This window comes from Astyanax mexicanus, chromosome 4, assembly GCF_023375975.1.
Source record: "Astyanax mexicanus isolate ESR-SI-001 chromosome 4, AstMex3_surface, whole genome shotgun sequence".
In the NCBI taxonomy this organism is placed as follows: Eukaryota; Metazoa; Chordata; class Actinopteri; order Characiformes; family Acestrorhamphidae; genus Astyanax; species Astyanax mexicanus.
In genome coordinates this window covers 44,555,113-44,578,299 of record NC_064411.1, presented here as the reverse complement: position 1 = coordinate 44,578,299, position 23,187 = coordinate 44,555,113, and the positions used below count along the sequence as shown (strand labels likewise).

Sequence of the window (23,187 nt, the reverse complement as noted above, 5' to 3'; positions counted from 1 at the left end):
TGGCTGAACCATATGTTTTCACACATTTTTGCTGTCTTCTACATGGCTTTGCAGCATTTCTTATGTCTTTCTTTCAACCATAGTTTTCTTTTTGCCACTGTTCCATAAAGGCCAGACTTGTGGAGTGCATGACTTATAGTTGCCCTGTGGATTTCTGCAGCTCCTCCAGAGTGACCATGGGCCTCTGAGCTACTTTTCTGGCCAGTGCTCTCCTTGCTCAATCTGTCAGTTTGGGTGGACCATGTTCATGTCTTGGTAGGTTTGCAGTTCTAGAATAATACTATTTTCATTTTTGGATGATGGATTGAACAGTGCTTTGCAGTGAGTGCTGAAAGCTTGGGATATGCTTTTATAGCCTATTTATAACCCTGCTTTAAACTTCTCCACAACTTTCTCTCTGACCGATGAGTTTCTTGGTCTTCATAAAGCTGTTTGTTTACTAGTGTTCTCTCACAATCTACTGAGGCCTTCAAAGAACAGGTCTATTTATACTGAGACTGAATTACACACAGCTGCACTCTATTAACTAACTAAGTGACTTCTGAAAGCAATTGATTGCACTGGATTTTATTAACAAATATTAAGTGCTACTTTGAGTTTGTCTATCACTTAAAATATCAGTAAAATAAATTTAAGTTTGTGTTTGTAATGTGACAAAATAGTATATGAATAACTTCGAAAGCCACTCGTAAAAATGTCATTAATGTAAAATAAAACAAGTGAAATTGTAGAGATATAGCAAACCACATGCATCATATCACATATTGATAAAGTAATGGCCATTTTTGTTAAAAACAGGAGACAAAAGGGAACATAAAATAAAATAATTACAAAAGCCACTGTGTGTAATTACTGTGTGGTACAGCACATTTCTGTGATGTAGCTTTACTACGGAACAGTACATTGAAACTGTTGCAGCCTTTAATGTGACATCCTTTCCAGGAACATTAATGTATTTTTCAAATGTACGGACATTCATTAATTAATAACACCCCTGACAAACACACTATGCAGATTAGATGTGTTTTTGCTTCCAAGAGTTGTTGGCAAGCCAGAACCCTTTATTTTAGAATGAATATTTCATTAAAGGAATTGCTTATCCTCCTGGAACTTTCTGGAGACGTTTCTCTGTGGGACACTGCAATGCTCATACAATGTTAATGCAATGCTAAAATAAAATAGAACCTGCAGTAAATAAGCATAGATTTCAATGAAGACCTAAAAAACACATTGCAGTAAATTACAATCAAGTATCTGCACTTTCTGTGGAGTTTGATAGACAAATTCAAGTTGAATTGATTGGACAGCCAATTAAACAGTTTAGGGCCGAACTGTTCCCTCCTGAGCCTTGGTTCTACTGAGACAAGTAGCTTTCCTCTTTTACTACTCTAAGTCCAAGAAATTAAGATATGAACTTACATTAATACTCATTAATTCAGAAGTAAAAATGTAAAATCAGGAGATCACCGGTTCGAATCCTGTTCATTTAACTTGCCCTCAGCTGCCAGAGCCCTGAAAGAGCAAAATTGGCTTTGTTCTCTCTGGGTGGGTAGATGGCGCTCTCTCTCCTCATCACTCCAAAGGGTGATGTCGCTCAGCATTAGGTGTCTGTGAGCTGATGTATCAGAACTGAGTCGCTGCGCTTTCCTCCGAGTGCACTGTGATGCTGACTTCACATGTATCGGAGGAGGCATGTGCTAGTCTTCACCCTCCTGGTGTTGTGGCATCACTAGAGATAGGGGGAGTCCTAATGAGTGGGTTGGGTTATATATATATATATATATATATATATATATATATATATATATATATATATATATATATATATATATATATATATATATTATTAGTTAACAGACATTATTAAATAAAACAAGTAACTGGCTACCACTGCATAATTATATTTATAACTAATAAATATTCAAATGCATAGCTGCAGTACATAAGCAAACGACAAGAGAATTAACTAATTCAGTTGTCACTTTTTTTTTTCATTTATAAATTATATGATGTATTATTCATCTGAACAAATGATTCACTTGTAACCTTAGTTCATCTACATTTCATGTGAAAGTGACATTAATTAATGCTGTTGTTCCTTGTTTAATAACATTACCTAAGCACTGTTAATGTATTACCTCATGTCTTGTTCATGGCAACTAATGCATTAATTCATTTAATGTAAAGTGTTACCACGAAATACACAGTCAACTGCAGCAGTTCACCTGTGCTCATATGGCGCCACCTGCTGGTTAGTGCTCTGAGGTACATACTGCGCTTTGGAGATTCGTGGGACGAATGAAGTTTGTCCCTTCGCGGCTGTTGTAGTAGTTAGTTTTTCAGTATGTCGGCTCCCATGCTGGTGAGTAAATCCTTCATTTTTATATAATTTTATGTTTTTTTACACTTTACAGACATTTTACAGAGTTGAATCTAAAATCTAAACAACCTGAGGTCTGTATATAATTTAAACTGAGCTCTTATTTCAGCTTAAACAGATTAAAATCGGTTACTCAGGTCAGCTGAAGGTGCTGCACTGGAAAAAATAAATAATACAGCCTCTATAGTTATATTACATATAGTTTATATTTAAACATAATTTAATATATCTTACTACTTCTATTCTATTCTATTTTACTGTGTTGACCTGGCAGCTAATTCTGTCTGGCCTGCTGTTCTGCTGTAATAATTTACAGTGTTATTAATGTTTTTATTATAATATAGTATAATATAGTATAGTATATTATTTAACCTATTACACAGTAGCCAGACTGAAAGGACACTTACAGAAAGAAAACTTACTGATAGTTTTGTCTATTATAAAGTGTACAAAAATACAGTTTCTACAGCAGAAAACTGCAGGAAAAAATATATTCATAATGAAGTATCATTTAATAAGTTATGGCAATTTTATCTTGCTGAAAAAAAGCAGGTTATTTTTACTCTGGATGGATGGATTGGTGGGTGGATGGATGGATGGCTAGATAGTAGGGGTGGGAATCTCTAGACACATTACAATTAGATTGAATTACAATTCAGATTAAATAAGATTATAAATTAATTATTGATACATCCTGATGCCTGTTTTTCTTCTATACAGAATTCCCTTTTCCTTGTTGCATGCCTACTTGGTACTTTCAAAGTAAAATATCCATAATGTAATGATCCATAATTAATCCCTCTGTTTAATAGCCTCTTTGACATTATATCTACTTACTGGAGAAAAAAAAAACATAGTTATTTCATATGCAGAGCTTGATTTAATGTTGTGGCTGATCTGTGTTTTTTTTCTGCATATAAATAAAGTATTATGCAAAGTATTCAGTAGAAGAACTACGATACTATTCCCTGTCCCATGATTTGTGGCATGTCAATGTACAGTATGTGTAAATAAGTACAGTGCCTGTTAAAAATATACATTCTATTTATTGCATAACTGGAGACCCTTCTATCTCTGTACTCTCTTCAGTGCCAGCTGAGACGTCAGTGTTCAGCTGTGGCGTGCATCACTGTGGCTCGAAGGACATACACTCCCAGTCACCCAACTCCTCCGTCTTTCTTCAACAGGGTACTTTTTACCTTAAACAAGCACTTTTATGAAGTAGAACATCTCATAAATTGGAGCAGCTGGTTGAAGAATAAAGTGATCAGACGGAAAAATGTGTAAGTGTTTTACTTTTCTATAGTTTTCTATAGTTTTCTTGTTATAGATGTTCTTTTCTGGTGAACATGTCTTTTATAATTATTATCTGTCTGTACTGGAATCAAAAACGGAAGTTTATTATTTTATCAACAGCTACCATATAGTTTGTAAGTGTGCTTTTACAGACTGTAGCCCTTCTGTTAATGCACATTTCTAGCCCTATTTGATCACCTTAGGGCCTCTACCTGATATTATTTGATTGATAGCATTGATTGACCCTAATTTGGTTGATATTTTTATTTTATTTTAATATGACTTAGAAACCATTACCTTGATTATACACCTTGTAGGTGCACAGTTAAAGACCACCGCTCTAAAATATAAACATGTCATTGCAACACAAAACTATACACATAATTTGGTAGTCCCTTTTTAATGAATGATACATGGAATGGTAAATATTAATTTTGGTCTTCTATGGTTCAAAGAAACTTGCAAATGACTACACAAAATGCACAAAACACACACAAACACCCCACCACAATCATACTAGTGTCACTGCAGTGGTGAAAATGACTCACCACCCAAATAATAATAGCTGCTCTGTGGTGGGCCTGTGGGGTCCTGACCAATACTGTTGTTATAAAATAAGATGTGATAAGAAGTTTTGGGAGGAGAAACATACCTAAAGCACCTTCCCTTTCAGTCTTAACTTACTATAAATACCCTGCACTTCACTTATACATCAAGACAAGTCTTCATAACTCTTCGCTGCCCATCTCCTCACTTTTACTCTGTTATCTCTCCCTCCTGACTCCACTAGTAGAAGAGGGGGGATTTTTATTTATTTATTTATTTTTTTAAACAAACTCCATCCCAAAATCATCTGAGTTTTCTCCCCTCTTATCTCCTCTCCCCAAATTAAATAGAAACTGATGCAATGTTTTGAATTAGCAAAAAGAATATTGTGAAATAAGGCTCACAAATTCTTAGGGACTTTTAATATAATTTTAATATAACTATAACTTTTATATAATTGTGTACAAAGTGTCTAATTTACTGGTAACTTATTTACTGGTAAAGTATTGGTCTGTTGTCTCAAACATCATAGGTTTAATATAATATTTTTGTTGCAGTGTACATATAAAGAGAACAATACATTTTTAAAGAAGATATAGCTACAAGTTGTTTTACTGTGTGTTGTGTCTTGTGCAGATTCTATGGTTACACACAGAAGAAGTTTGGTGTCAATGTGGCAGCATCATACTATATTCTGGGTCTGGGAGGAAGCTTCAGGTACAGTGATTTAACTTTCCATTTGTAATGATATATATATATATATATATATATATATATATATATATATATATATATATATATATATATATATATATATATTATTTATTATTATTATTATTATTATTATTATTATTATTATTTTTTTTATTTTTCAATAAAAAATATTGTAAAAAACAAACAAAAATAAACATATAATTATATTTATAAACGATTATCACTGAAACACTGTTTAGCTATGTTCTGTTACTAAATGTACTTATGTGTATAGTCACTGAATACAATAACTTATAACAAACATCTTGTCCATACATTTTAATACCATTTTCTTTGAAAAGAGAATAGATAGAGTCTAACCTGAAGAAGTGCATAATGAGTGCATGATGTTTTTAGTAAGTAAATTCAGGTGGGTAATTATGACTGTGTTTCTTTCCATGACCTTCTTCAATCCGGCCTGCAGGTTTGCAGATCAGCCAGAGTGGTTTCGACCTGACTCAAGAGGAAAGTTCAGCTATGACTTCCTAAACACACCTAACTCAACTATCGAGGAGATTGACTTAAGCAGGACGCTCATAAACCATGTTGGTCTGGAAAACATCAGTAAGCAACTTGGGTTTGTTAAAAATATATACAGCTCTGGAAAAATAAGAGACCACTTAAAAATGATGAGTTTCTTTGATTTTAACAAATTGAAGCCTTGGAGCAAAGTGGATTTTAATGACTTTGTGACCACATCTCTCATGCTCTTCCTCTCTTCAGTGAGTCAGACCAGGCTGCGCCACCTTCGCCTGCAGGCCTGTCCGGAGGTGGATGACTGGTTTTTAGCTCGTCTGCATGTGTTCGGGGAGACCATGGAGGAGTTAGACCTGTCCCAATGTTCTCGCATCACTGTGGGTGGCTTGGCTGCACTGCAGCACCTTAGGTAAGCCAGCTAATGAAAAAACATCAAGAGGGAAAAATTATGAAGCACAGTATTTTGTGTGATATTATGTTATATGATATTATTTGTATAAACCTCTTAATATAAAGAAAATCCTTGTTTCTAAAATATTTAACTCACTTTTTTCTCAGATGATTTGGTAAATAATAAGCTTTTCAAAATTCCTAAATCCAGTTGCATCTCCATGTTTCCTAGCTTGACCAGTAGCTACTTATATATTATTCTCTCTTTCAGTTTTGCATTGCATTGTGGGATACAAAAACACTGATGTATTTTTGTTTAAAATGAATGTCCTGAAGTACATTCTTTGTATTCTTAAGAAAAAATGATTTAAAGACTACACAAAATTAAACAAAACAAATTATTTTTCATTAATTCATTATGGTTAAATTATTTTAATAAAGTACACTTGCACACACACTCTTTTGTATAACTGATAAAATTGTTAGTAGTCAAAAACAAAAAATAGTGAAGAAAAAAACCATTTTTAGTATTAAATTATATTCATGGTTTGACTTGACTGTAAAAGCCACAAAAATGTTTACATAAATATTAATAATTACATATCAAGATTAAATTTGGCCACCAGATCAGATCACACTTTGCATTCTGCACTGTTACCAATGTTTTGGCTTTATTGTCACTGAGTAAATGAAGTATTGGATGTCTGCACATGCTTTTAAACATTTGGGGGACAGTTTCTTAGACGGGGATTAAGTCTTGGACTACACCACATTTTGAATGGAGATTTTCCATTGTAAGGAACTAAACTTAATCCTTGTCCAACTGCATCATTTTAAAACCAAGTTAATCTGTTCTGTTTAAATCTTTAGGAAACTGCGGCGGCTGAATATTTCCTCCCTCCCTCGACTGAAGAACCCAGGTTTAATTCGTATTCTTCTAGAGGAGATGCTGCCCCACTGTGAAATCATTGGCGTGGACTACGAGCAGGGACTTCTACAGGCGGAGCCGCCCACTGAAACCTTCACAGAGGACTCAGTACATGCAGGCTCACTGGGAGCATCACGGAGGCTGTAATGAGAATGTGGATACTGGACATGAAATTACACGGCTTTCCATATGGACTTTTAGACTAGCTGATGCATAATGGCACAGATGCCAGCTAGGACACATTAGAGCTGTTTAAGTTTTAGTGATGTTAATAAATAAAAACAGAATGCAATTATGTGTTTTAATCACCGAACACACATTGAAAATTGTATAATTTACTCTAAACTAATTTAGAGCTTTACTTCCAAAGTGGGAGAGGGCCAACAAAAGGATGTAAAGTGATACTAAACAATGAGAGCAGCGTGCAACTAACTCATGACTGGGTATAAAAAGAGCATTTTAGAAAGGCAGAATCTCGCAGAAGCAATTGTAGAAAGGTTTTCCCCTACACATTGGCACGTTGCAACAAGACAAGCAAACCAATCAGTTGCCTAGGGCCACCGGACCATGACTAAGAATGAATTAAATGCAACTGAAAACCCACTTAAATTGTGACTGCCAATACAGGCAAGTAAAACACTGTTATTGGAATTGTGCTATGAGCCCCCAAATGCCCTGCCCTTCTGTAGGTGTTAAAAGTATTGTGGCCTAAACTCTATTGGAGTGCATTGAAACTTTTACATTTTCTTTTAACCAAAAATTCAAATTTTCCTTTAGGTCTATTCTGTTACAATTGAACAGTACTTAATAGTATATTTTCACACCAGCTGCAAGAATGCACATGGCCCTTTTTTTCTGCACTGCCAAAAATCCATTGGCAAAAACTAGACATATATATGCAAATTAAGACATATGTATATTAATCAAAAAATATCTGCCAGTGGGGTAAGCAAAATATTCTTTGTAAGATTTCTTACAAAAAGCAATGGCAAAGTATCAGAATGAGTGAAATGACACCTAAGCTCAAGCCAAAAAAAAAACAAAAAAACACACTATTGCTGCTTGATTGTGCTTATTTTGAGTTCAAATTACTTAAAGTACAAATTCTAAAATGATTAAAGATAATTATCCCTAAGATAAGCAAAATAATCTAACACTTACAATGCTTAGTAAGACCAAAAGTTTTATCAGAGAAGAAATAAGATTTATTGCCTTAAATTTAGAAAATTTCACTTGCTAAGATTTAGTTTTTGCAGTGTGTTGCGCTCCAGGACTGCCAATCAATTCATTTCAGTAAATTAAAGCATTTTCCCAGCAGGTGTTTGCTATTGTTTGTGACTAAACCACTGTTTTGAGGAATTGCTACTTTAAAACATTAGCCATGTTGAGCAAACCATTTCTAGCTGGTCATTAGTACTGCTATGATAAGTTAACAAGCACTTCTCTTTTGAAGTAACTTAATTTTACTACTACACCATTTCTGTATCATTTTAAAGTTTAGGAATCATTAACTTGCTAAATTAACTGTCCTTCATTACCTTTGTGTACCTCTTAGCATTTGTAGAAAAAAAGGGCCTAATGTTCAATTAGCTCAATTTAGTTTCACACCAGATTTCTCAAACAAAACAATCCTTACTAAAACATTTAAATTTACAGGAAAGAAAGTTATACAAGACACAGAACACTTACAAAACAGTTTATTACTTGCTTTCATAAATCACTCTAAACCACAAAACAGGAATTGAGCAACAAAACCAAACAGACCACAAGACAACAGACGAACAGCTTCAGGTATCTTCATGCAGTTCACTGCAATCACGAGCAAGAGTATGGGGACTGGAACAGCTGCAGCACAGACAGCATTAGAAGATTCACCTGAAAAGGAGAAAGTTGATCTATTTAGTAGGATTTTACTACTTAATGTCAAACAAATAAGTTAAAAAAACAAATAAAAAAAAACATCAAAGTAACATTAAGGATTATATTTTCTGTAGTAATACAACATGATCAGGATTAATAATCATATTAAGGAAACATGCTGAGTTAAAGCACTGGCAGCTCTTATCAGCAGAGTCAAGACAATGTCAATGTCTGCATTTTTTAATTTTCCTTTTATTTTTTGAATGCTAGGCTAAACCAGGTGCTAACGTACCTCTATTAAGCTCAATTAATTGCTAGCTTGATCAGTCACCTCAATATATTAATGTATTCTCTTTACACTCAAAGGTTTCTTAGTCTGAAAAAGAATCATCATCCATACTTACCCAGATTTCAACTTCAGGAGCAGCAAACAAGTCATGATATTACCAGCTGGCTTTTATAGTCTCAGGATAAGTTGGAGCATGCCCAGTGTGGGCCACATGGATTGGCCCATGTTATAGGGGGATGCAAAGTAAATTATTGTTATATTTTTCTTTTTTTTTCTTGATGTATCATTGTTTTTTGTGTCTCTGTTATGTTTATATGTACATTGTGACATCTTGTAGTTAATGAATGTGTATTTATTCAAGATGTACATATGACTGTAATGCTGTTATAAATTATTGGTTCGATTGGTTCGTTCCTGTTCATTTGAACCAGCATAGACAAATAGAGGTCTTTTTTTAATATTAATTGAATAATATTTGGTTTATTTTTATTTTTCCACGCTTTCCAACTAAACAGGCATTGCATAAATTGGGCTTTTAAAAGGCAAAATCATATTAGGTGAATAATAAATTGTCTGGAAAAAGATTCAATCCTTAATTTTCACACTAGAGGGACATTTGGGGGCCAATAAATGACCAAACAACAACCTTTTACATTTCACCATTTGGCTGCAGCATTTACACAACATACAGCACATTTACACTTTTATATTTATAAAAAAAAAGACAGAATCATAGAGAACTTGCAACTATTAAAAGTATAAGTATTTACTTATTGGAAATTTCAGATGAAGCCAGATAGAGGTAAGTACTGTTTCCTACACATTCAAAAAACTCTTGGAAACTGGAGAAAACTGGTACAGAAAGAGTCATGTCTGGCTGATCCACATGGCAATGCCCTTAGCTCAGTTTAAAGGGGCACTAAACTGGGTGATGTATGGGTTTAGAGGCAGTGTTTGGGCCATACAGCACCTGTATCACCATAGGACACACTTGTTTCTGCACGAACCACACTAATCTAATTTATTACCGCACACTTGTAAATAAAATTGTTCATTGAGACATAAAAATGAGTTTTATGTGACTTTGCCTTTTCTCTGAATTGAATTGCAAAAAAAGATTGCACAAAAATAAGAGTGACTGTTTTGTTACTGTGTGCAACATATATGCATGTGTCAGATCTAATTGTGGAAGAGAAGTAAATCCTATAATCCTTATTATAGAGTGTGGGTGTGTGAGAGCTGGATTCTGCATTGAGGAGACCATGCGGTGGGAGATGAGGGAAGCATGAGAGAGGTACAGTGATTTGCAGGCCAGTATTTCATTTTTCATGCTGTTGATATCCTAACTTATTCACTTTATATGTAGTTAAACTGTTAGTGGCTTTATAAGATGTAGCAGTGGTGTAACAATAATAAACAACTAATTCCTCCATCCCATTATTCCAAATGCCTACAGTAACATTTAAAACTTTTTAAGATTAATAAAGGAGGTGTTTTTTAATACTCCAATGGTTTAATTTGATAGTAAATGGGTCTGCATACTGTCTATGTCTAAGCCTGTGAGCTTTTAGTATGAGAATCAAGTGTATTTTACTAAAAAGTATGCCATGTCTCACTGCAAGAGACTCAAAAAATCACCATAATTCATTTTAAGGTGGAAAATAAAAAGAAACCAATTCACTCTGCATTTTCTGGATATCTTTGGATTGGAGCTTTGATGTAATATATTCAGTCTTCTTCATGGGCATTAATTTACAGAAATGCAAGCTTTTTTATTTTCTGCTGGCTACAACTTAACTATTTCTTTCCCATGCCTTAATAAGTCGTGGCTATGCCTTAGGATCTCATTCCCACTCCTTAATAAGCCGTGATGTCACCTTCATCCGTAAGATAATTTTTTGGTGCCAAATTTTTTTCACTTTTTACTTCCCAACTTTTTACTTCTCTTTTAATTTAATTGATCTTATTAATTATAATTATCTTATTACCACACATTAGGATCTCATTCCCACTCCTAAATAAGCTGTGGTCACAGATTTTTTTTAAACATGATGTCATTTGTATGATCATTTTTTGGTGCCGAATATTTTAAATTTTTGGAGCGGGAATTATTATGGACACAATATGAAATAATAATTAATTATTTTATTAGTATTATTATTTAAAATAAGCCACCCCCTTGAAGGAAACTGTATCAAATGTACAAAAAGTATTGCAAACTGAAGATTAATAAGTCTCTAAATCTGTAATAATGTGTTTATTCAGAGCTAATATTTAAAATGTATTGATATACAGTGTTTGTAGGAAATATTGTTAAGCTTTATAACCATCTATAGATCCTGCTCATGTTGTCTGTGGTGTTTGAGTGCGGTCAGTTCTTGTGTGGAACATTAGCATAGCTCTGCTCCAGTTTTCACCCGGGCGGAGAATCTCGATGCACAATAACAAATCCCTTTAAACCAGCAGAAGTGAGAAAGAGTTTAAACGATTTAATAAAGAGTGTAGGTTAAAGCTGAGGCGGTTAGTTAGGTTAGCGAAGACGGATAAATGTCTGAGTCTGGAGGTAATGCCTTATATAACCTGATAACTAGGTTTAATAGTTGTTTTGTTGACGTGTTTTTTGTTTTGTTTTAAAAAGCGTTATTAGCCAGTTAGCCCTGCTCCTGTAATGCAGGTCACAGTTAGCTGAGCTATTCTGATTATTAGCCTGATAAGCAGCAGCGAGGACAGATTTTCTGCTAATACTGTATATTTTCTCTTATAGACCAAACTAAAAGAGAAGAAGAGGAGCCTGACACACCAGATTTTGAGGTAATAAACGTAGCTCATGACCACCTAGCTCAGCTAGGAAGGTAGCCAGTCCATTCGGTCTCCTTTCCTGGATTAATTCTCTTTTGTAAATGTCGATGACATTATCTCTCTCTCTCTCTCTTTATATATACAACTCTGTAAAAAAAAATCAGACCATTTCAGTTTCTGAATCTCTCTGATTTTGCTATTTATAGGTATATGTTGGAGTAAAATAAACATTGTTGTTTTATTCTATAAACTGCAGACAACATTTTTCCAAAATTTCAATTAAATATGTTGTCATTTAGAGCATTTATTTGCAGAAAATTAGAAATGGATGAAATAACAAAAAATATGCAGAACTTTCAGACCTCAGTTAATCAAAGTTTTCATGCATCTTGGCATGTTCTCCTCCACCAGTCTTACACACTGCGTTTGATAACTTTATGCCACTCCTGGTGCAAAAATTCAAGCAGTTCAGCTTGGTTTAAAGCCTTACACCGTGGTTGGTGTGGTGCAGTAGATACCACCACCACCTGATTATGAGCTAAGTTACCACTTCATGTGGGAGACTGGGGTTCAATTGCCGGTCTGGGTGAGTATGCTGTGATACACTAACAGGAGTCCAAATGTTGTAAATGTATAGTTGTAGAGGAACACATGGAATTATTTTATTTTTCTTATAAGTGGCTTCATTTAGCTTTGAGGACACATCTGCACACTCTTGGTATCTTAACCTCAGTGTCTTCATGAGGGACAGTCACCTGGAATAGTTTTCTCAGCATCTTGAAGGACTTCTTTGAGATGCTAAACAATAGATGCTGCTTTTCCTTCACACTGTGAAGCTCCAGCTCATCCCAAATCACCATAGGTTTAATAAGATTTTTTAATTAGGTTTAGGTCAAGGGGTTGTGGAGGGCAAAAGCTTTTTTGTATACTACATAATTCAATATATGTCCTTTAATTGCTTTCATGTCTTTAATATTATTCTACAGTGTATAATGTACACTATTTCCTGACACAACTGTCTAGTCACTGTACAGTATACTGGTGAAGCTATTGAACGTATATTTGATTTCCATTCTAATGAATGGGTTTCCAATTACCCTTGTAGTTAGTATATCAACAGTCCCCAGGTATTTATGCTGTATCCCTATTGATTAGTTACTGGCTAGTTGATCGATCTGTTTTCGTCAATTCTTTAATCTAGGCTGAGTCTGACGATAGCAGTGACGAAGGAGAAGCCTCTGGAGACAGTGAAAGTAGGTGTCTGTCTTGCAAATCTTGTGGATAGTAATTTACAATCTTCGTTCTACAGCTTTTGAATTAAACTTGTGTTTTCTTCCCTTGTTTTAGTGGATTTTCTCCGCAATCTCTTCTCTCGAACTCTTGGCCTGAGTCCTGAAGAAAAAGTCCTTGATGACTTGAGCCTTGAGGGAGTGGCTCGATATATCCAGAGTGGAAAATGTAAGTATTAGACTTGAGTTTTTTGCTTGTCTTTACAATTTATGCTTTCTGACTTCTATTACATGAAAATGATTGCTAATTTGTAATAAATATATGCAAAGCAATGCAGACTGGTGGACACAGGCTTTTGGACTTGTTGCTGATAACAGTCATCTATTTCTTTCACAAATAAAAATAGAATACTGGAATACTAATTTGTCTGACCACAGTACACGTTTTCACTGTGTACCAGAAGCCTCAGAGTTGATGCCACTTGGTTAATTTAAAGCTTATATTTTGCACAGCAATGTTTTAAATGGCATTTATGAATGTAACTTTGTAATTATATTAGCTATTTCATTCAGTTTTTTTATTGGTTGAAAAGATATAATAAGATATAATAAATTGATTAGATGTGAAGCAACAGATGGACTCCAATCTGTGAAGATAAACCTCAGTTAAGAAACAAGTTATTGCATTGCAGTGTGTATATAATAATAATAATAATAATAATAATAATAATAATTTTTATATTTTTAATATACTAGTTTAATCAAACATTCAAATCCTCTTTGTGTTAATTTGCCTTTAGGTAAGAACATTATCTGTATGGTGGGTGCAGGAATTTCGACGTGTGAGTACACTAATATCATGTCTCTATATTGTTATATTAATAGACAGCTGAAACAGCTGATTACCAAACGTGCAAACAACCAAACTTGCTTCTAACTACTTAGTTAATAATACGTATTCACAGCTTTAACATTAGCTACCTCTCTCACATGCAGCTGCTGGCATCCCTGACTTCCGCTCCCCTGGAACCGGCCTCTATGCCAACCTGCAGAAGTACAACCTGCCATATCCTGAGGCTATCTTTCAGATTGACTATTTCAAGGTCTGCCTTTAATAGTGAAGCCAAATGTAATGTGCTTAAATTAACTGGGTTTGAACTGACTTAAGTTTCTTGTTTTACCCTCCTCTCTCCACTAGAAACACCCGGAGCCTTTCTTTGCTTTGGCCCGGGAGCTGTACCCAGGACAGTTCAAGGTATGATTAAATGGGAAACACCATGGGGGGCAGATTTGAATAAAGAATGTATGCATATCCTGACATGCTAAAAGTTATGGGATGGTACAATGTAAAATGATCATAAAGTGGTACCTCAAGAGATGGCTTCGGAATACCCACACCTGTATAAGTTGTGAGGTTTTATCTTGTGAGTGGGGTGACAAGATACACTTGAACACTGGCCAGTGTTTTTATAGCGAGCTGTCTTGAATAATCTGTGTACTGGGAGTTCATCATAGAAGGCAGTGCTACCCATAGTGAATAATAATGAATGATAATGGTCTGGACCAATGGTGTCTGACTAGAATTGTCCAGAAATTGCAATAATCACATCCACATCCACAATGCAGGAGGCTCCACACGCGTATCCCAAATGTCAGGGCAGTGCTGTTTAGTTTTGGAATGTCAGTGTATATAAAAATAGGTATTTATGAATATATTTTAACATAACATTCTAATACTCATCACTTCTTTCATATATTGTAGCCCACAGTGTGTCACTACTTCATCAGAATGCTAAAAGACAAAGGTCTGCTCAGGCGCTGCTACTCACAGGTCAGTTTCTGTCTTTCCATTAAAATTATGCAGTGTCATTCTGATGGTCAGCGCTGTCCAATCCAGGCTTTTGTAACTGTTAGAACATAGATACTTTAGAGAGAGTTGCTGGGCTAGAAGGAGAGGACCTGATAGAAGCCCATGGGACATTCCACACCTCCCACTGTGTGAGCTTATTCTGCCGGAAGGAGTACACCATGGACTGGATGAAAGGTAAATTCAGTTCATTCATTATTATTTTTTTTTCTCCTCTAATTTTTCCCATTTTCTCCCCAATTTACACGGCCAATTATCCAACCCACTCATAATGCCCCAACACACCAGGAGCATGAAGACTAACACATGCTTCCTCCGATTTATGTAATGCCAGCCACCGCTTCTTTTCGAGCTGCTGCTGATGCAGCATTGCCGAGCAGCCAGCGCGCTTGGAGGAAAGCACAGTGACTCGGTTTTGGTACATCAGCTCACAGACGCCCTGTGCTGCGGACATCACCCTAGAAGTGATGTGGGAAAGAGAGCGCCATTTGTGCTCCCTCTGAGCGCCGGCAGCTTGATGGCAAAGCTGCATGAGCGGGGGATCAAACCTCCTGCTTATAATGGCAGCGCTTTAGACCACTGGACCACTCAGCGCCCCAGTAATTAGTTAATTAATTAATTAATTTAGTCATTTATTTATAACATTTGACAGGACTTTCACACACACACACTCACACCTTACGCGGAGGCTGAACTGAACTGTGTCGGTACTTCACTGTCCTCTCTAATGAATAATCGTATGCCTGCTGTATAAATTGAATTTACTGTAGTGTTCTAGTTCTGTGTTACACAGTTTGTAGCATGTTTGCTGTGTTATCTTTATTTTACTGTTTGTTTCATGTTGCACCGTGATTTCAGAGAAACATAATTTAATTGCACTGAGTACCTGTACCTGTACCTGTATAGCAAAAAGGTAATGTGCTTTTAATGCTGATTTCTTTTAATCCACAGAGAAAATCTTTTCAGAGGACATCCCCAAGTGTGATGCGTGCAATAATCTAGTCAAACCCGGTGAGTTTAATCTTTAATGAGATATTTCTGCCTGTACCATATCTAAAAGCTAAAAGAAAGATATCTTCATTCAGAGATATTTCAGAATTCTGTGTTTGTTTTAATGTAATATAATATTTGTAATAGTTTTACATATTTAGCTGGTGGGATTGTTAGGATTTGAATCACCTACTGATTCAAAATTTTCTTCCTTCTTTCTCTGGCTCTTGTCAGATATTGTTTTTTTTGGAGAGAATCTGCCAGCTCGATTCTTCACTACAATGAAAAAAGTAGGTAGAAAGCAAAATATTTAGAATTAGGTATGCTGAGCAATTTAAATTATTCTGATACTAAACAAACACGCCCCTCCCTCGCCCCCCCCAGGACTTTCCTCACTGTGATCTTCTTATTATAATGGGAACTTCGCTGCAAGTTCAACCATTTGCATCACTTGTCAGCAGGTGAGAGATGCATGTATATATCCAGATATATATAAATATACAGATACGTCGTAACATCATGAATAGCCTGATGGCATTTTTCTGTTAACAGAGTTCCAAATAGTTGTCCTCGGCTCCTCATCAACATGGAGAAGACAGGACAGGTACCAGCTATTAGTATGTTTTTTATTTTATTTTAGAAACATGTAACTATTTCATTAAATTGTATTATTCAAATAAAAAACATTTAATATTCATATTTTCTTTTTATGTATGATTTCTAATTGTTTTGTATTACATTGTGTTTTTACTAGTCTGAGTTTGGAATGGGATTACTGGGTTTTGGAGGAGGAATGGATTTTGATTCAGATAAAGCTTACAGGTAAGAGGTCCTGTAGACCACTATAGATCAATAAAGAAGGGTTATTAATGATGACCATTATGATTATAATCCTTTAATGTTTACAGGGATGTAGCACACTTGAGCACTTGTGATGACGGTTGCTTGGCTTTTGCAGAACTACTGGGCTGGAAGGTAATTGAAACAATACAAACACACAAATACTTATAAACAAAAAAAATGTATATCATTAAAAGGTTACTTTATTTCAGTAATTCAATTCAAAATGTGAAACTTATATAGATGTATTACTCACAGAGTGATCTATTTAAAGTGTTTATATTTTTTATTGTTGATGAGTATGGCTTACAGTGTCTCCAAAGATTAGAATATTTTATTATAAGACCAATTGGTACTTTTGGCAGTGTGGGCAGTGTGCCAAGTCCTGCTGGAAAATGAAATCCACATCTCCATAAAAGTTGTCAGTAGAGGGAAGCGTGAAGTGCTGTAAGATTTTCCGGGAAAACACTGAACTGACTTTGGACTTGATATAACACAGTGGATCAACACCAGCAGATGACATGTCTCTATACACTTTTATCTCTCTCAGGGGGAGCTGGAGGAGTTGGTGAAGCGAGAACATGCACTGATTGACAGTAAGGACTCAAAAAAGAAAGACGAGAAGACTAAGCAGAGCTCTGAGACTCCAGAGAAGACTAAAGTGGCAGAACCTGAGGCTGGAAAGAGTGAAAAGACAGAATAACTGATTAACCAATGTCTGTGTCTTCTCTATGTCTGGAGTTTAAACACCATTCTTTTAACTTTGGGGTTGGATTTTATTGCAATATTAAAACATTTATATTGTGTTCTATATGAATCATATAACATTTGAATCAATACTGTCCCAATGTTTAAATTGCTAATCCAGTCAGATTCAGTCAGGTTTCCAATCAAATGTGTATATTGAAATGGGCATTGCCATTGAATTATATTGAAAATTGAGGTTCAGACCAGAATTTTCACTGTTGGATGTTTTTAATGACAGTATGACCTGAGGTTTTTGAGTTTGAATCCTGGGTCATGCTGCTTTGGCATCAGCAGTCAGAGCCCGAGATAATATAATTGGCCATGCTCTGTCAATGGCACTTCTTATTACTCCCATTGTGATGCTGACTGGTGCAGGCATCTGTTAACTGGTGTATCAGATCTGGGGTGCTGAGCTGTACTCCAAGTATATTGGCTGCCTAGTTATGCTGTGTTGGTGACAGTTTACAAAGGGGCATTGGTTTGCTTCACATGTATCGGTGGAGGCATGTGCTTGTCCTCACCCTCATAGTAGTGGGAGAATGAGGAGTCCTAGTGAAGGGGTGGGTTAATTGATACTGCTAAATTGAGGAAAATTTGGGTTACAAAAAAATGTATTCAGATATCAGAGCTATACACTGTGTTCAAAATCCCATTAAAGCATTAATTGAGAGCATTGATTCCTCTAAGATTATATAACATTCACTGTTATTGTAACCCATAAAAAGACTTTTAACATCAGTTTTCAATAAATAAGTCAGTGTATCAGCTTTTTCTTATTTATAATACGTTTTGCTTACTGTAAGTCCAGCTTGGCTTCACCTGAAATTCTCATTTACTCATTTGCACCAGCAAAGTTTGCAAAGTTTACTAACTAGACTGATTAATTGCCGATTGTGCTTTTTTTTTTTTCTTTTTTTTTTTTTTCCCCACAGCTGTTGGCGTCACCATTTGTGAATGCTTATGGTATTATGGAAGCATAGAATACTGGGTGGGGGAGCTGCTCAGTGTTTCTCCTCATCTTTTTATATAATTGATTTCTTATGATATTGTTTTTAAACTACTTCTATTAAGGCCTTTGTTTAATATAAGAATTAATATATACCATACAGGTCTATTAATTTAAAAACTTAAAAAAATTTAAAGTTTTCTGTTTTGCTTTTTGTTGGTGTTTGCATGTCATGTATCTCTGTCATATTATGTAAAATCTACAGCATTATTTTAAGAATATTGCTGTCATGTGCTCCTGAGATGCATTCGATAATTAGCAAAATGGAAATAAACAGTACACAAATGAATTAAATTTAAAATGTATTGTGTTTTTTATATAAATATAAGAACATATAGAAATTGAGTTTGATCTATTTGTGTAGTGCAGTGGTTTTCAACCTGTAAGCTGCAGCCCCTCCGTGAGCCACAATCACATAGTAGGGTCACATGACCAACACAGCTAGCTGGTGGATTATTAGCAAGCTAGTTATGCCAATATTTTTGCTACAGAAAAATATTTAAAACAATAGTCTTTCACAAAAGAATACCCTGAGGCAATTCGATCCTATTTCTTAATTTAATAGTCTTCACTGACTGTTGTGATGTGTTTGTGTAGATATTAAAAGGTCGAATTATATTTTTAAGTGGGCCTCAAAATGTTTTGTGGTGGGTTAAGCGGGCCACATATTGCAAAAAATTACAGTAGCAATTACCTTATGAAGTGATTTGAGAAAGTGTAAACATACATAATGTTAAAAATATAAAACCTAAACAGGGGTAGCACAGCAAAAAAGGTTAAGAACTCTTGTGTTAAGGAGTTTCACTTCTGCTTGGTTCAAGGATTTCATCTTCCTTGAATCAGCATTGCTGAAAATGTGTGGTTTCCAGTCCATGCCTTTATGACCACATGAGCTGCATTTTTAAAGCTTCGGCTGCAGTTGAGGTTGGACTGCTTTTTAATCCAATGTTGGACTATCCTATGATGTCTCAGGAACCTGTTGGGCACACATATGGAACAGTTTAACCGAGCTTTTGCTGATGTCATGTGGTGATGAGGGGTTCCAAGTCCAGGTCTGAAATGAATTGGTCTGGTAGTATAATGTAGGAGCGGGAATCACAGGGCATTTCACAATGCAATATTATCACAATACTTTATTTTTATTTTGCCCATGATAATAATGATATTACAATACTGTGATTCTGTGTTACTGGAAAGGTTATACATTCACCACAGTAACAGTAACTTTAGTAAATCAAATTAGGGGGTTTAAATTAATTAAAATATTAAAATATTGATATTTGATGCCACATATCAATAACGCATTGCCAACGAAAACTATCCAATATATTACAATATCAATATTTTGTCCTACCCATAGTATGATGTAAAATGATGATATATATAATATATAGTAACTGTTCTCTGCTGTCTGCATATTTCTGTAAATCACTCCGGATACAACAGTATACGTCTGTAAATCTATATAGGGCTGTATGCGTGTGACTGTGTATACCACTGGACCACAGCTAAATCTGCACTGCTGCATCTCAACCCTGTTCACACCATGTTCTCCTTCAGCTGCTGCTGCTGCTTCTCGAGTCGCTACTACAGCTACTTCTTTATCACAATACTGGAGTCCCATCATGTTCAAAAAATGACTTCAGACTTCTGATTTTCATATTTATAAGACTTTGAGGGTGTTTAATATCGTATTGCACGCAATAATATTGTTATACTGTTTTTTTTATACTGTTATCGCAAAAATACCCTAATACCCTAGACATTTGTGATGTTATTTTTGGGCCATATGGGCATCAGGGTACAACTTTTTACTGTTTGTATCAAAAATAAATTTACACTGTTCTCATTTCCCATTAAATAATATTTACCAGAGACAGATTAGATCTGATCCAATATCATTTCTTTTACTTTAATTCTGGATATATGAAGCACATTGTTGGTATCATGCCATGTTGGATCATAGACTTTGTTGCAATCAGATAAAAATCTCAACTAAAATTAAATTCAACAATTTTGTTTATGAAAAAAATTGTTAAAATAATTTTAAAGTTTTTTAATACAATGTTTTGTCACATCACAAAGAATAGCATTACTACATAAATATTCTGAAGTTATTGAGAGGTTATTTTAGGGATATATTACCCAAGGAGATAATATGATATATCTTAGGCAAAAATTATATTATTAATTGCTGAAAGTTCAGCAAGTGTCTTCTGTCCAGTGAAGGTACTGGGAAAGGGGCGGGTTACCTCAAGATGACAGGGTGGACAGGAAGTTTTTAAACACGTTTAAATAGCTTGATATTTCTCTGGAATTAGCTAAATCAATAATTTAAATGACTAAATTGAATTAAAAACCCTTTAAAACTTGAGAAAACTGATTTAACCACTTTAAATAATTAGTAATTAGTAATCATTCAGAGAAAACGTAAAGTGTAAATGGTACAAAAAGTGATTAAAAGTGTTAAAGTTTTACATTCTTCTACAATTGTAATAATGTGTTCCCACAACAATGAAATGTGAGCTATAGCTCTGTGGCTCTGTGCAGCTAGTATTCATGATGGCAAAATAATCACATATATGAAGAGTTTCAGAACATATAAATAATAAGGCCAGGTTGGAGTCACAGAAACAACCCTATTTTGGTTTGGATTTACCTGACTGAGTGTGGGACTGTAATTTATATTATACTGTATATGGTGCAGTTGGGATTTTGTTGACCATACATGTTAATAATTTCTCTATTCTTTGTTCTCGTTGCTTTTGTATTGTTCTTGTTTTGTGATCTGGTTTCAGACAGAAGAGGATGTGTTTCCCTTTTTGAGTTGGTGGTGTCATTTAATTTGCATTAAACTCAGAAGAGATCATGCATTAATTTCACAAAATTAAGACTACATTTGGCGGTAATTCTGTTAAAGCAGAGGTTCTCAATCTTTTATTACAGTGCACCCTTTTTTTGTTTAGAATTCAAAACTTCCACCCCAAAATCACCATTTTGTGTTTAACTAACCCCCAAAAATGCAGCAGAGAGGAGTAGCTGACATGCAGCTTGGGTCTGAGATGAATTTAGTTTCATGTTAGATGTTGAGAAATTCAGAATGTTGCTCTTTTTTCACTTTTTATCACAGTAGACAATCAAAGCAGCTGCAGTTTTGCTTTCAACTGATGGAAAACATCAAACTTAAACCTCACCCTATCATTTAGATCTGACTAAATTTAACTTTTAAACTTAATATTTTACTACACTTAACTTTTATATGAATATATTTCAGTGACTCCAACAGAGACATAAAACTTCATTTTTGTTCAGACTTCCATTATGTCACTAGAGCTTTGTGAATGGGGGCTAAGCTTTAATAGGGGTGTTTTTTTTTTTTTTTTTTTTTTTTTGAAAAAATAAAATTCTCTACTCAAATACTGAAAATATGGTTCAAAACAATTACTTATGCATTAGTTTTGTAGTTGCATTTCTGTTATTTAACCTGAAATTGATCACAATGTGTCATTAGATCTTCACTTTAGTTGAAGCTTATTTCATACAAAGATCTATTAACAAATTAAAGTCCACTACATTAAGATCAGTCTCCTTCATAGTTTTTCTTTCCTCTTTATTCATTATAAGTATATTGGTAGGCAGATGAAGATCAGAGCACTGTAGATCAGGCCACTGGAATTTGGGTGTACTATGTAATAAAAAATGTGAATAATAAAGAACAAGCCTAAGAATGACTGATAGCTATCTTTAGGCAAAATATTAAAAAAACATAAGTGTGTTCAAATTTTCATGCCACATTTTAGTGATTCTTTTAGTACATGAAATAAAGCAATATTACCCCACAATAAAATAAATTTTCCATGGGCTACATGCTATATCCCCCTAAAACAACAAATTTTGTATGGTAGCTACACCACCAAGGTACATTCACTGTCTTCCGGACATTCTTGGCCCTTAGGACAAGTGTGGTGTACAGAATGTTAAGACTACCCAAGGTTAAGGTTTCTCCATAAATCTCTTGACCCACCAGGTCTGTATATTTTATCTAACAGGACAACTAGCACCCAAACTCTCCAGGAAACAAGCAAACCTAGATTTAAAGACTGAGATAAGAAACTATTGCCCCTGTGGTAGCTTTCGTAATTCAAGGTGTTAATAAGAAACTAGCACCTTGTGGTCTGAGTAGGCGTAAGAGTTAGATGAGTTTACTGAGGTGCTTTTAAGCCTTATATGTCAGTGCCAGCAAATGAATTTGACTGGCAGTCAAATTCTAGTTCTTGTAAGGACTGTGCATGCTTCTTTGATTCTCTGAAACAACCTAATATGAAAGTAAAATAGTTCAACACTGCCTCTGTTTACAGGCATTCAATAATTCACAAAATCAGAACTGTATTTCTGCAGTTACCTGATTATTCAGTTGGACATCTAACAGCATTCTCTGATTTCTTAGGCACCATTCCATCCTTGGCATTAACATAAGTCCTGTGTGAGTTTAGTCTGTTTTAATTGACCACTTCTTTTGTATTGGCTTTTGGTAAAATTTATTTGCATACAGTCATATGAAAAAGTTTGGGCACCCCTATTAATCTTAATCATTTTTAGTTCTAAATAGTTGGGTGTTTGCAACAGCCATTTCAGTTTGATATATCTAATAACTGATGGACACAGTAATATTTCAGGATTGAAATGAGGTTTATTGTTGTTACACCCTAGCCTTTGTCTGTCTTCTGTTTTCTCCCTCGTTTGTTCCCTAGTGCTCCTACCCTCTGTTTACCTGTCATGTTTCCCAGCCA

The 23,187-nt window shown here is 34.9% G+C and overlaps 2 protein-coding genes across 4 annotated transcripts; both read left to right on the top strand.

Annotated features, from left to right (window-relative positions):
- Nucleotides 1-2,278: 2,278 nt before the first annotated feature.
- dmac2 (distal membrane arm assembly component 2) lies at nt 2,279-7,062 on the top strand. Its single transcript, XM_022679010.2, has 6 exons — nt 2,279-2,362; nt 3,470-3,663; nt 4,859-4,939; nt 5,400-5,539; nt 5,699-5,861; nt 6,713-7,062. Exons 1-6 carry the CDS (start codon nt 2,345-2,347, stop codon nt 6,915-6,917), a joined length of 801 nt encoding a protein of 266 aa, XP_022534731.2. The 5' UTR covers nt 2,279-2,344; the 3' UTR covers nt 6,918-7,062.
- A 4,240-nt stretch (nt 7,063-11,302) lies between these two features.
- sirt2 (sirtuin 2 (silent mating type information regulation 2, homolog) 2 (S. cerevisiae)) lies at nt 11,303-17,455 on the top strand. Of its 3 annotated transcripts, none has more exons than XM_022679012.2 (16): nt 11,312-11,482; nt 11,684-11,730; nt 12,920-12,971; nt 13,066-13,176; nt 13,748-13,789; nt 13,944-14,050; nt 14,146-14,202; nt 14,710-14,778; nt 14,862-14,991; nt 15,766-15,825; nt 16,039-16,094; nt 16,189-16,265; nt 16,357-16,408; nt 16,559-16,626; nt 16,713-16,779; nt 17,195-17,455. In XM_022679012.2, exons 1-16 carry the CDS (start codon nt 11,467-11,469, stop codon nt 17,345-17,347), a joined length of 1,164 nt encoding a protein of 387 aa, XP_022534733.1. In that variant the 5' UTR covers nt 11,312-11,466; the 3' UTR covers nt 17,348-17,455. The 3 variants fall into 3 exon arrangements, 2 of the variants coding, with proteins under 2 accessions (XP_022534733.1, XP_022534734.1); XM_022679013.2 differs by having other exon boundaries at nt 11,369-11,387; XR_002651145.2 differs by lacking the exon at nt 17,195-17,455 and having other exon boundaries at nt 11,303-11,482; nt 16,357-16,421; nt 16,713-16,775.
- Nucleotides 17,456-23,187: the final 5,732 nt, after the last annotated feature.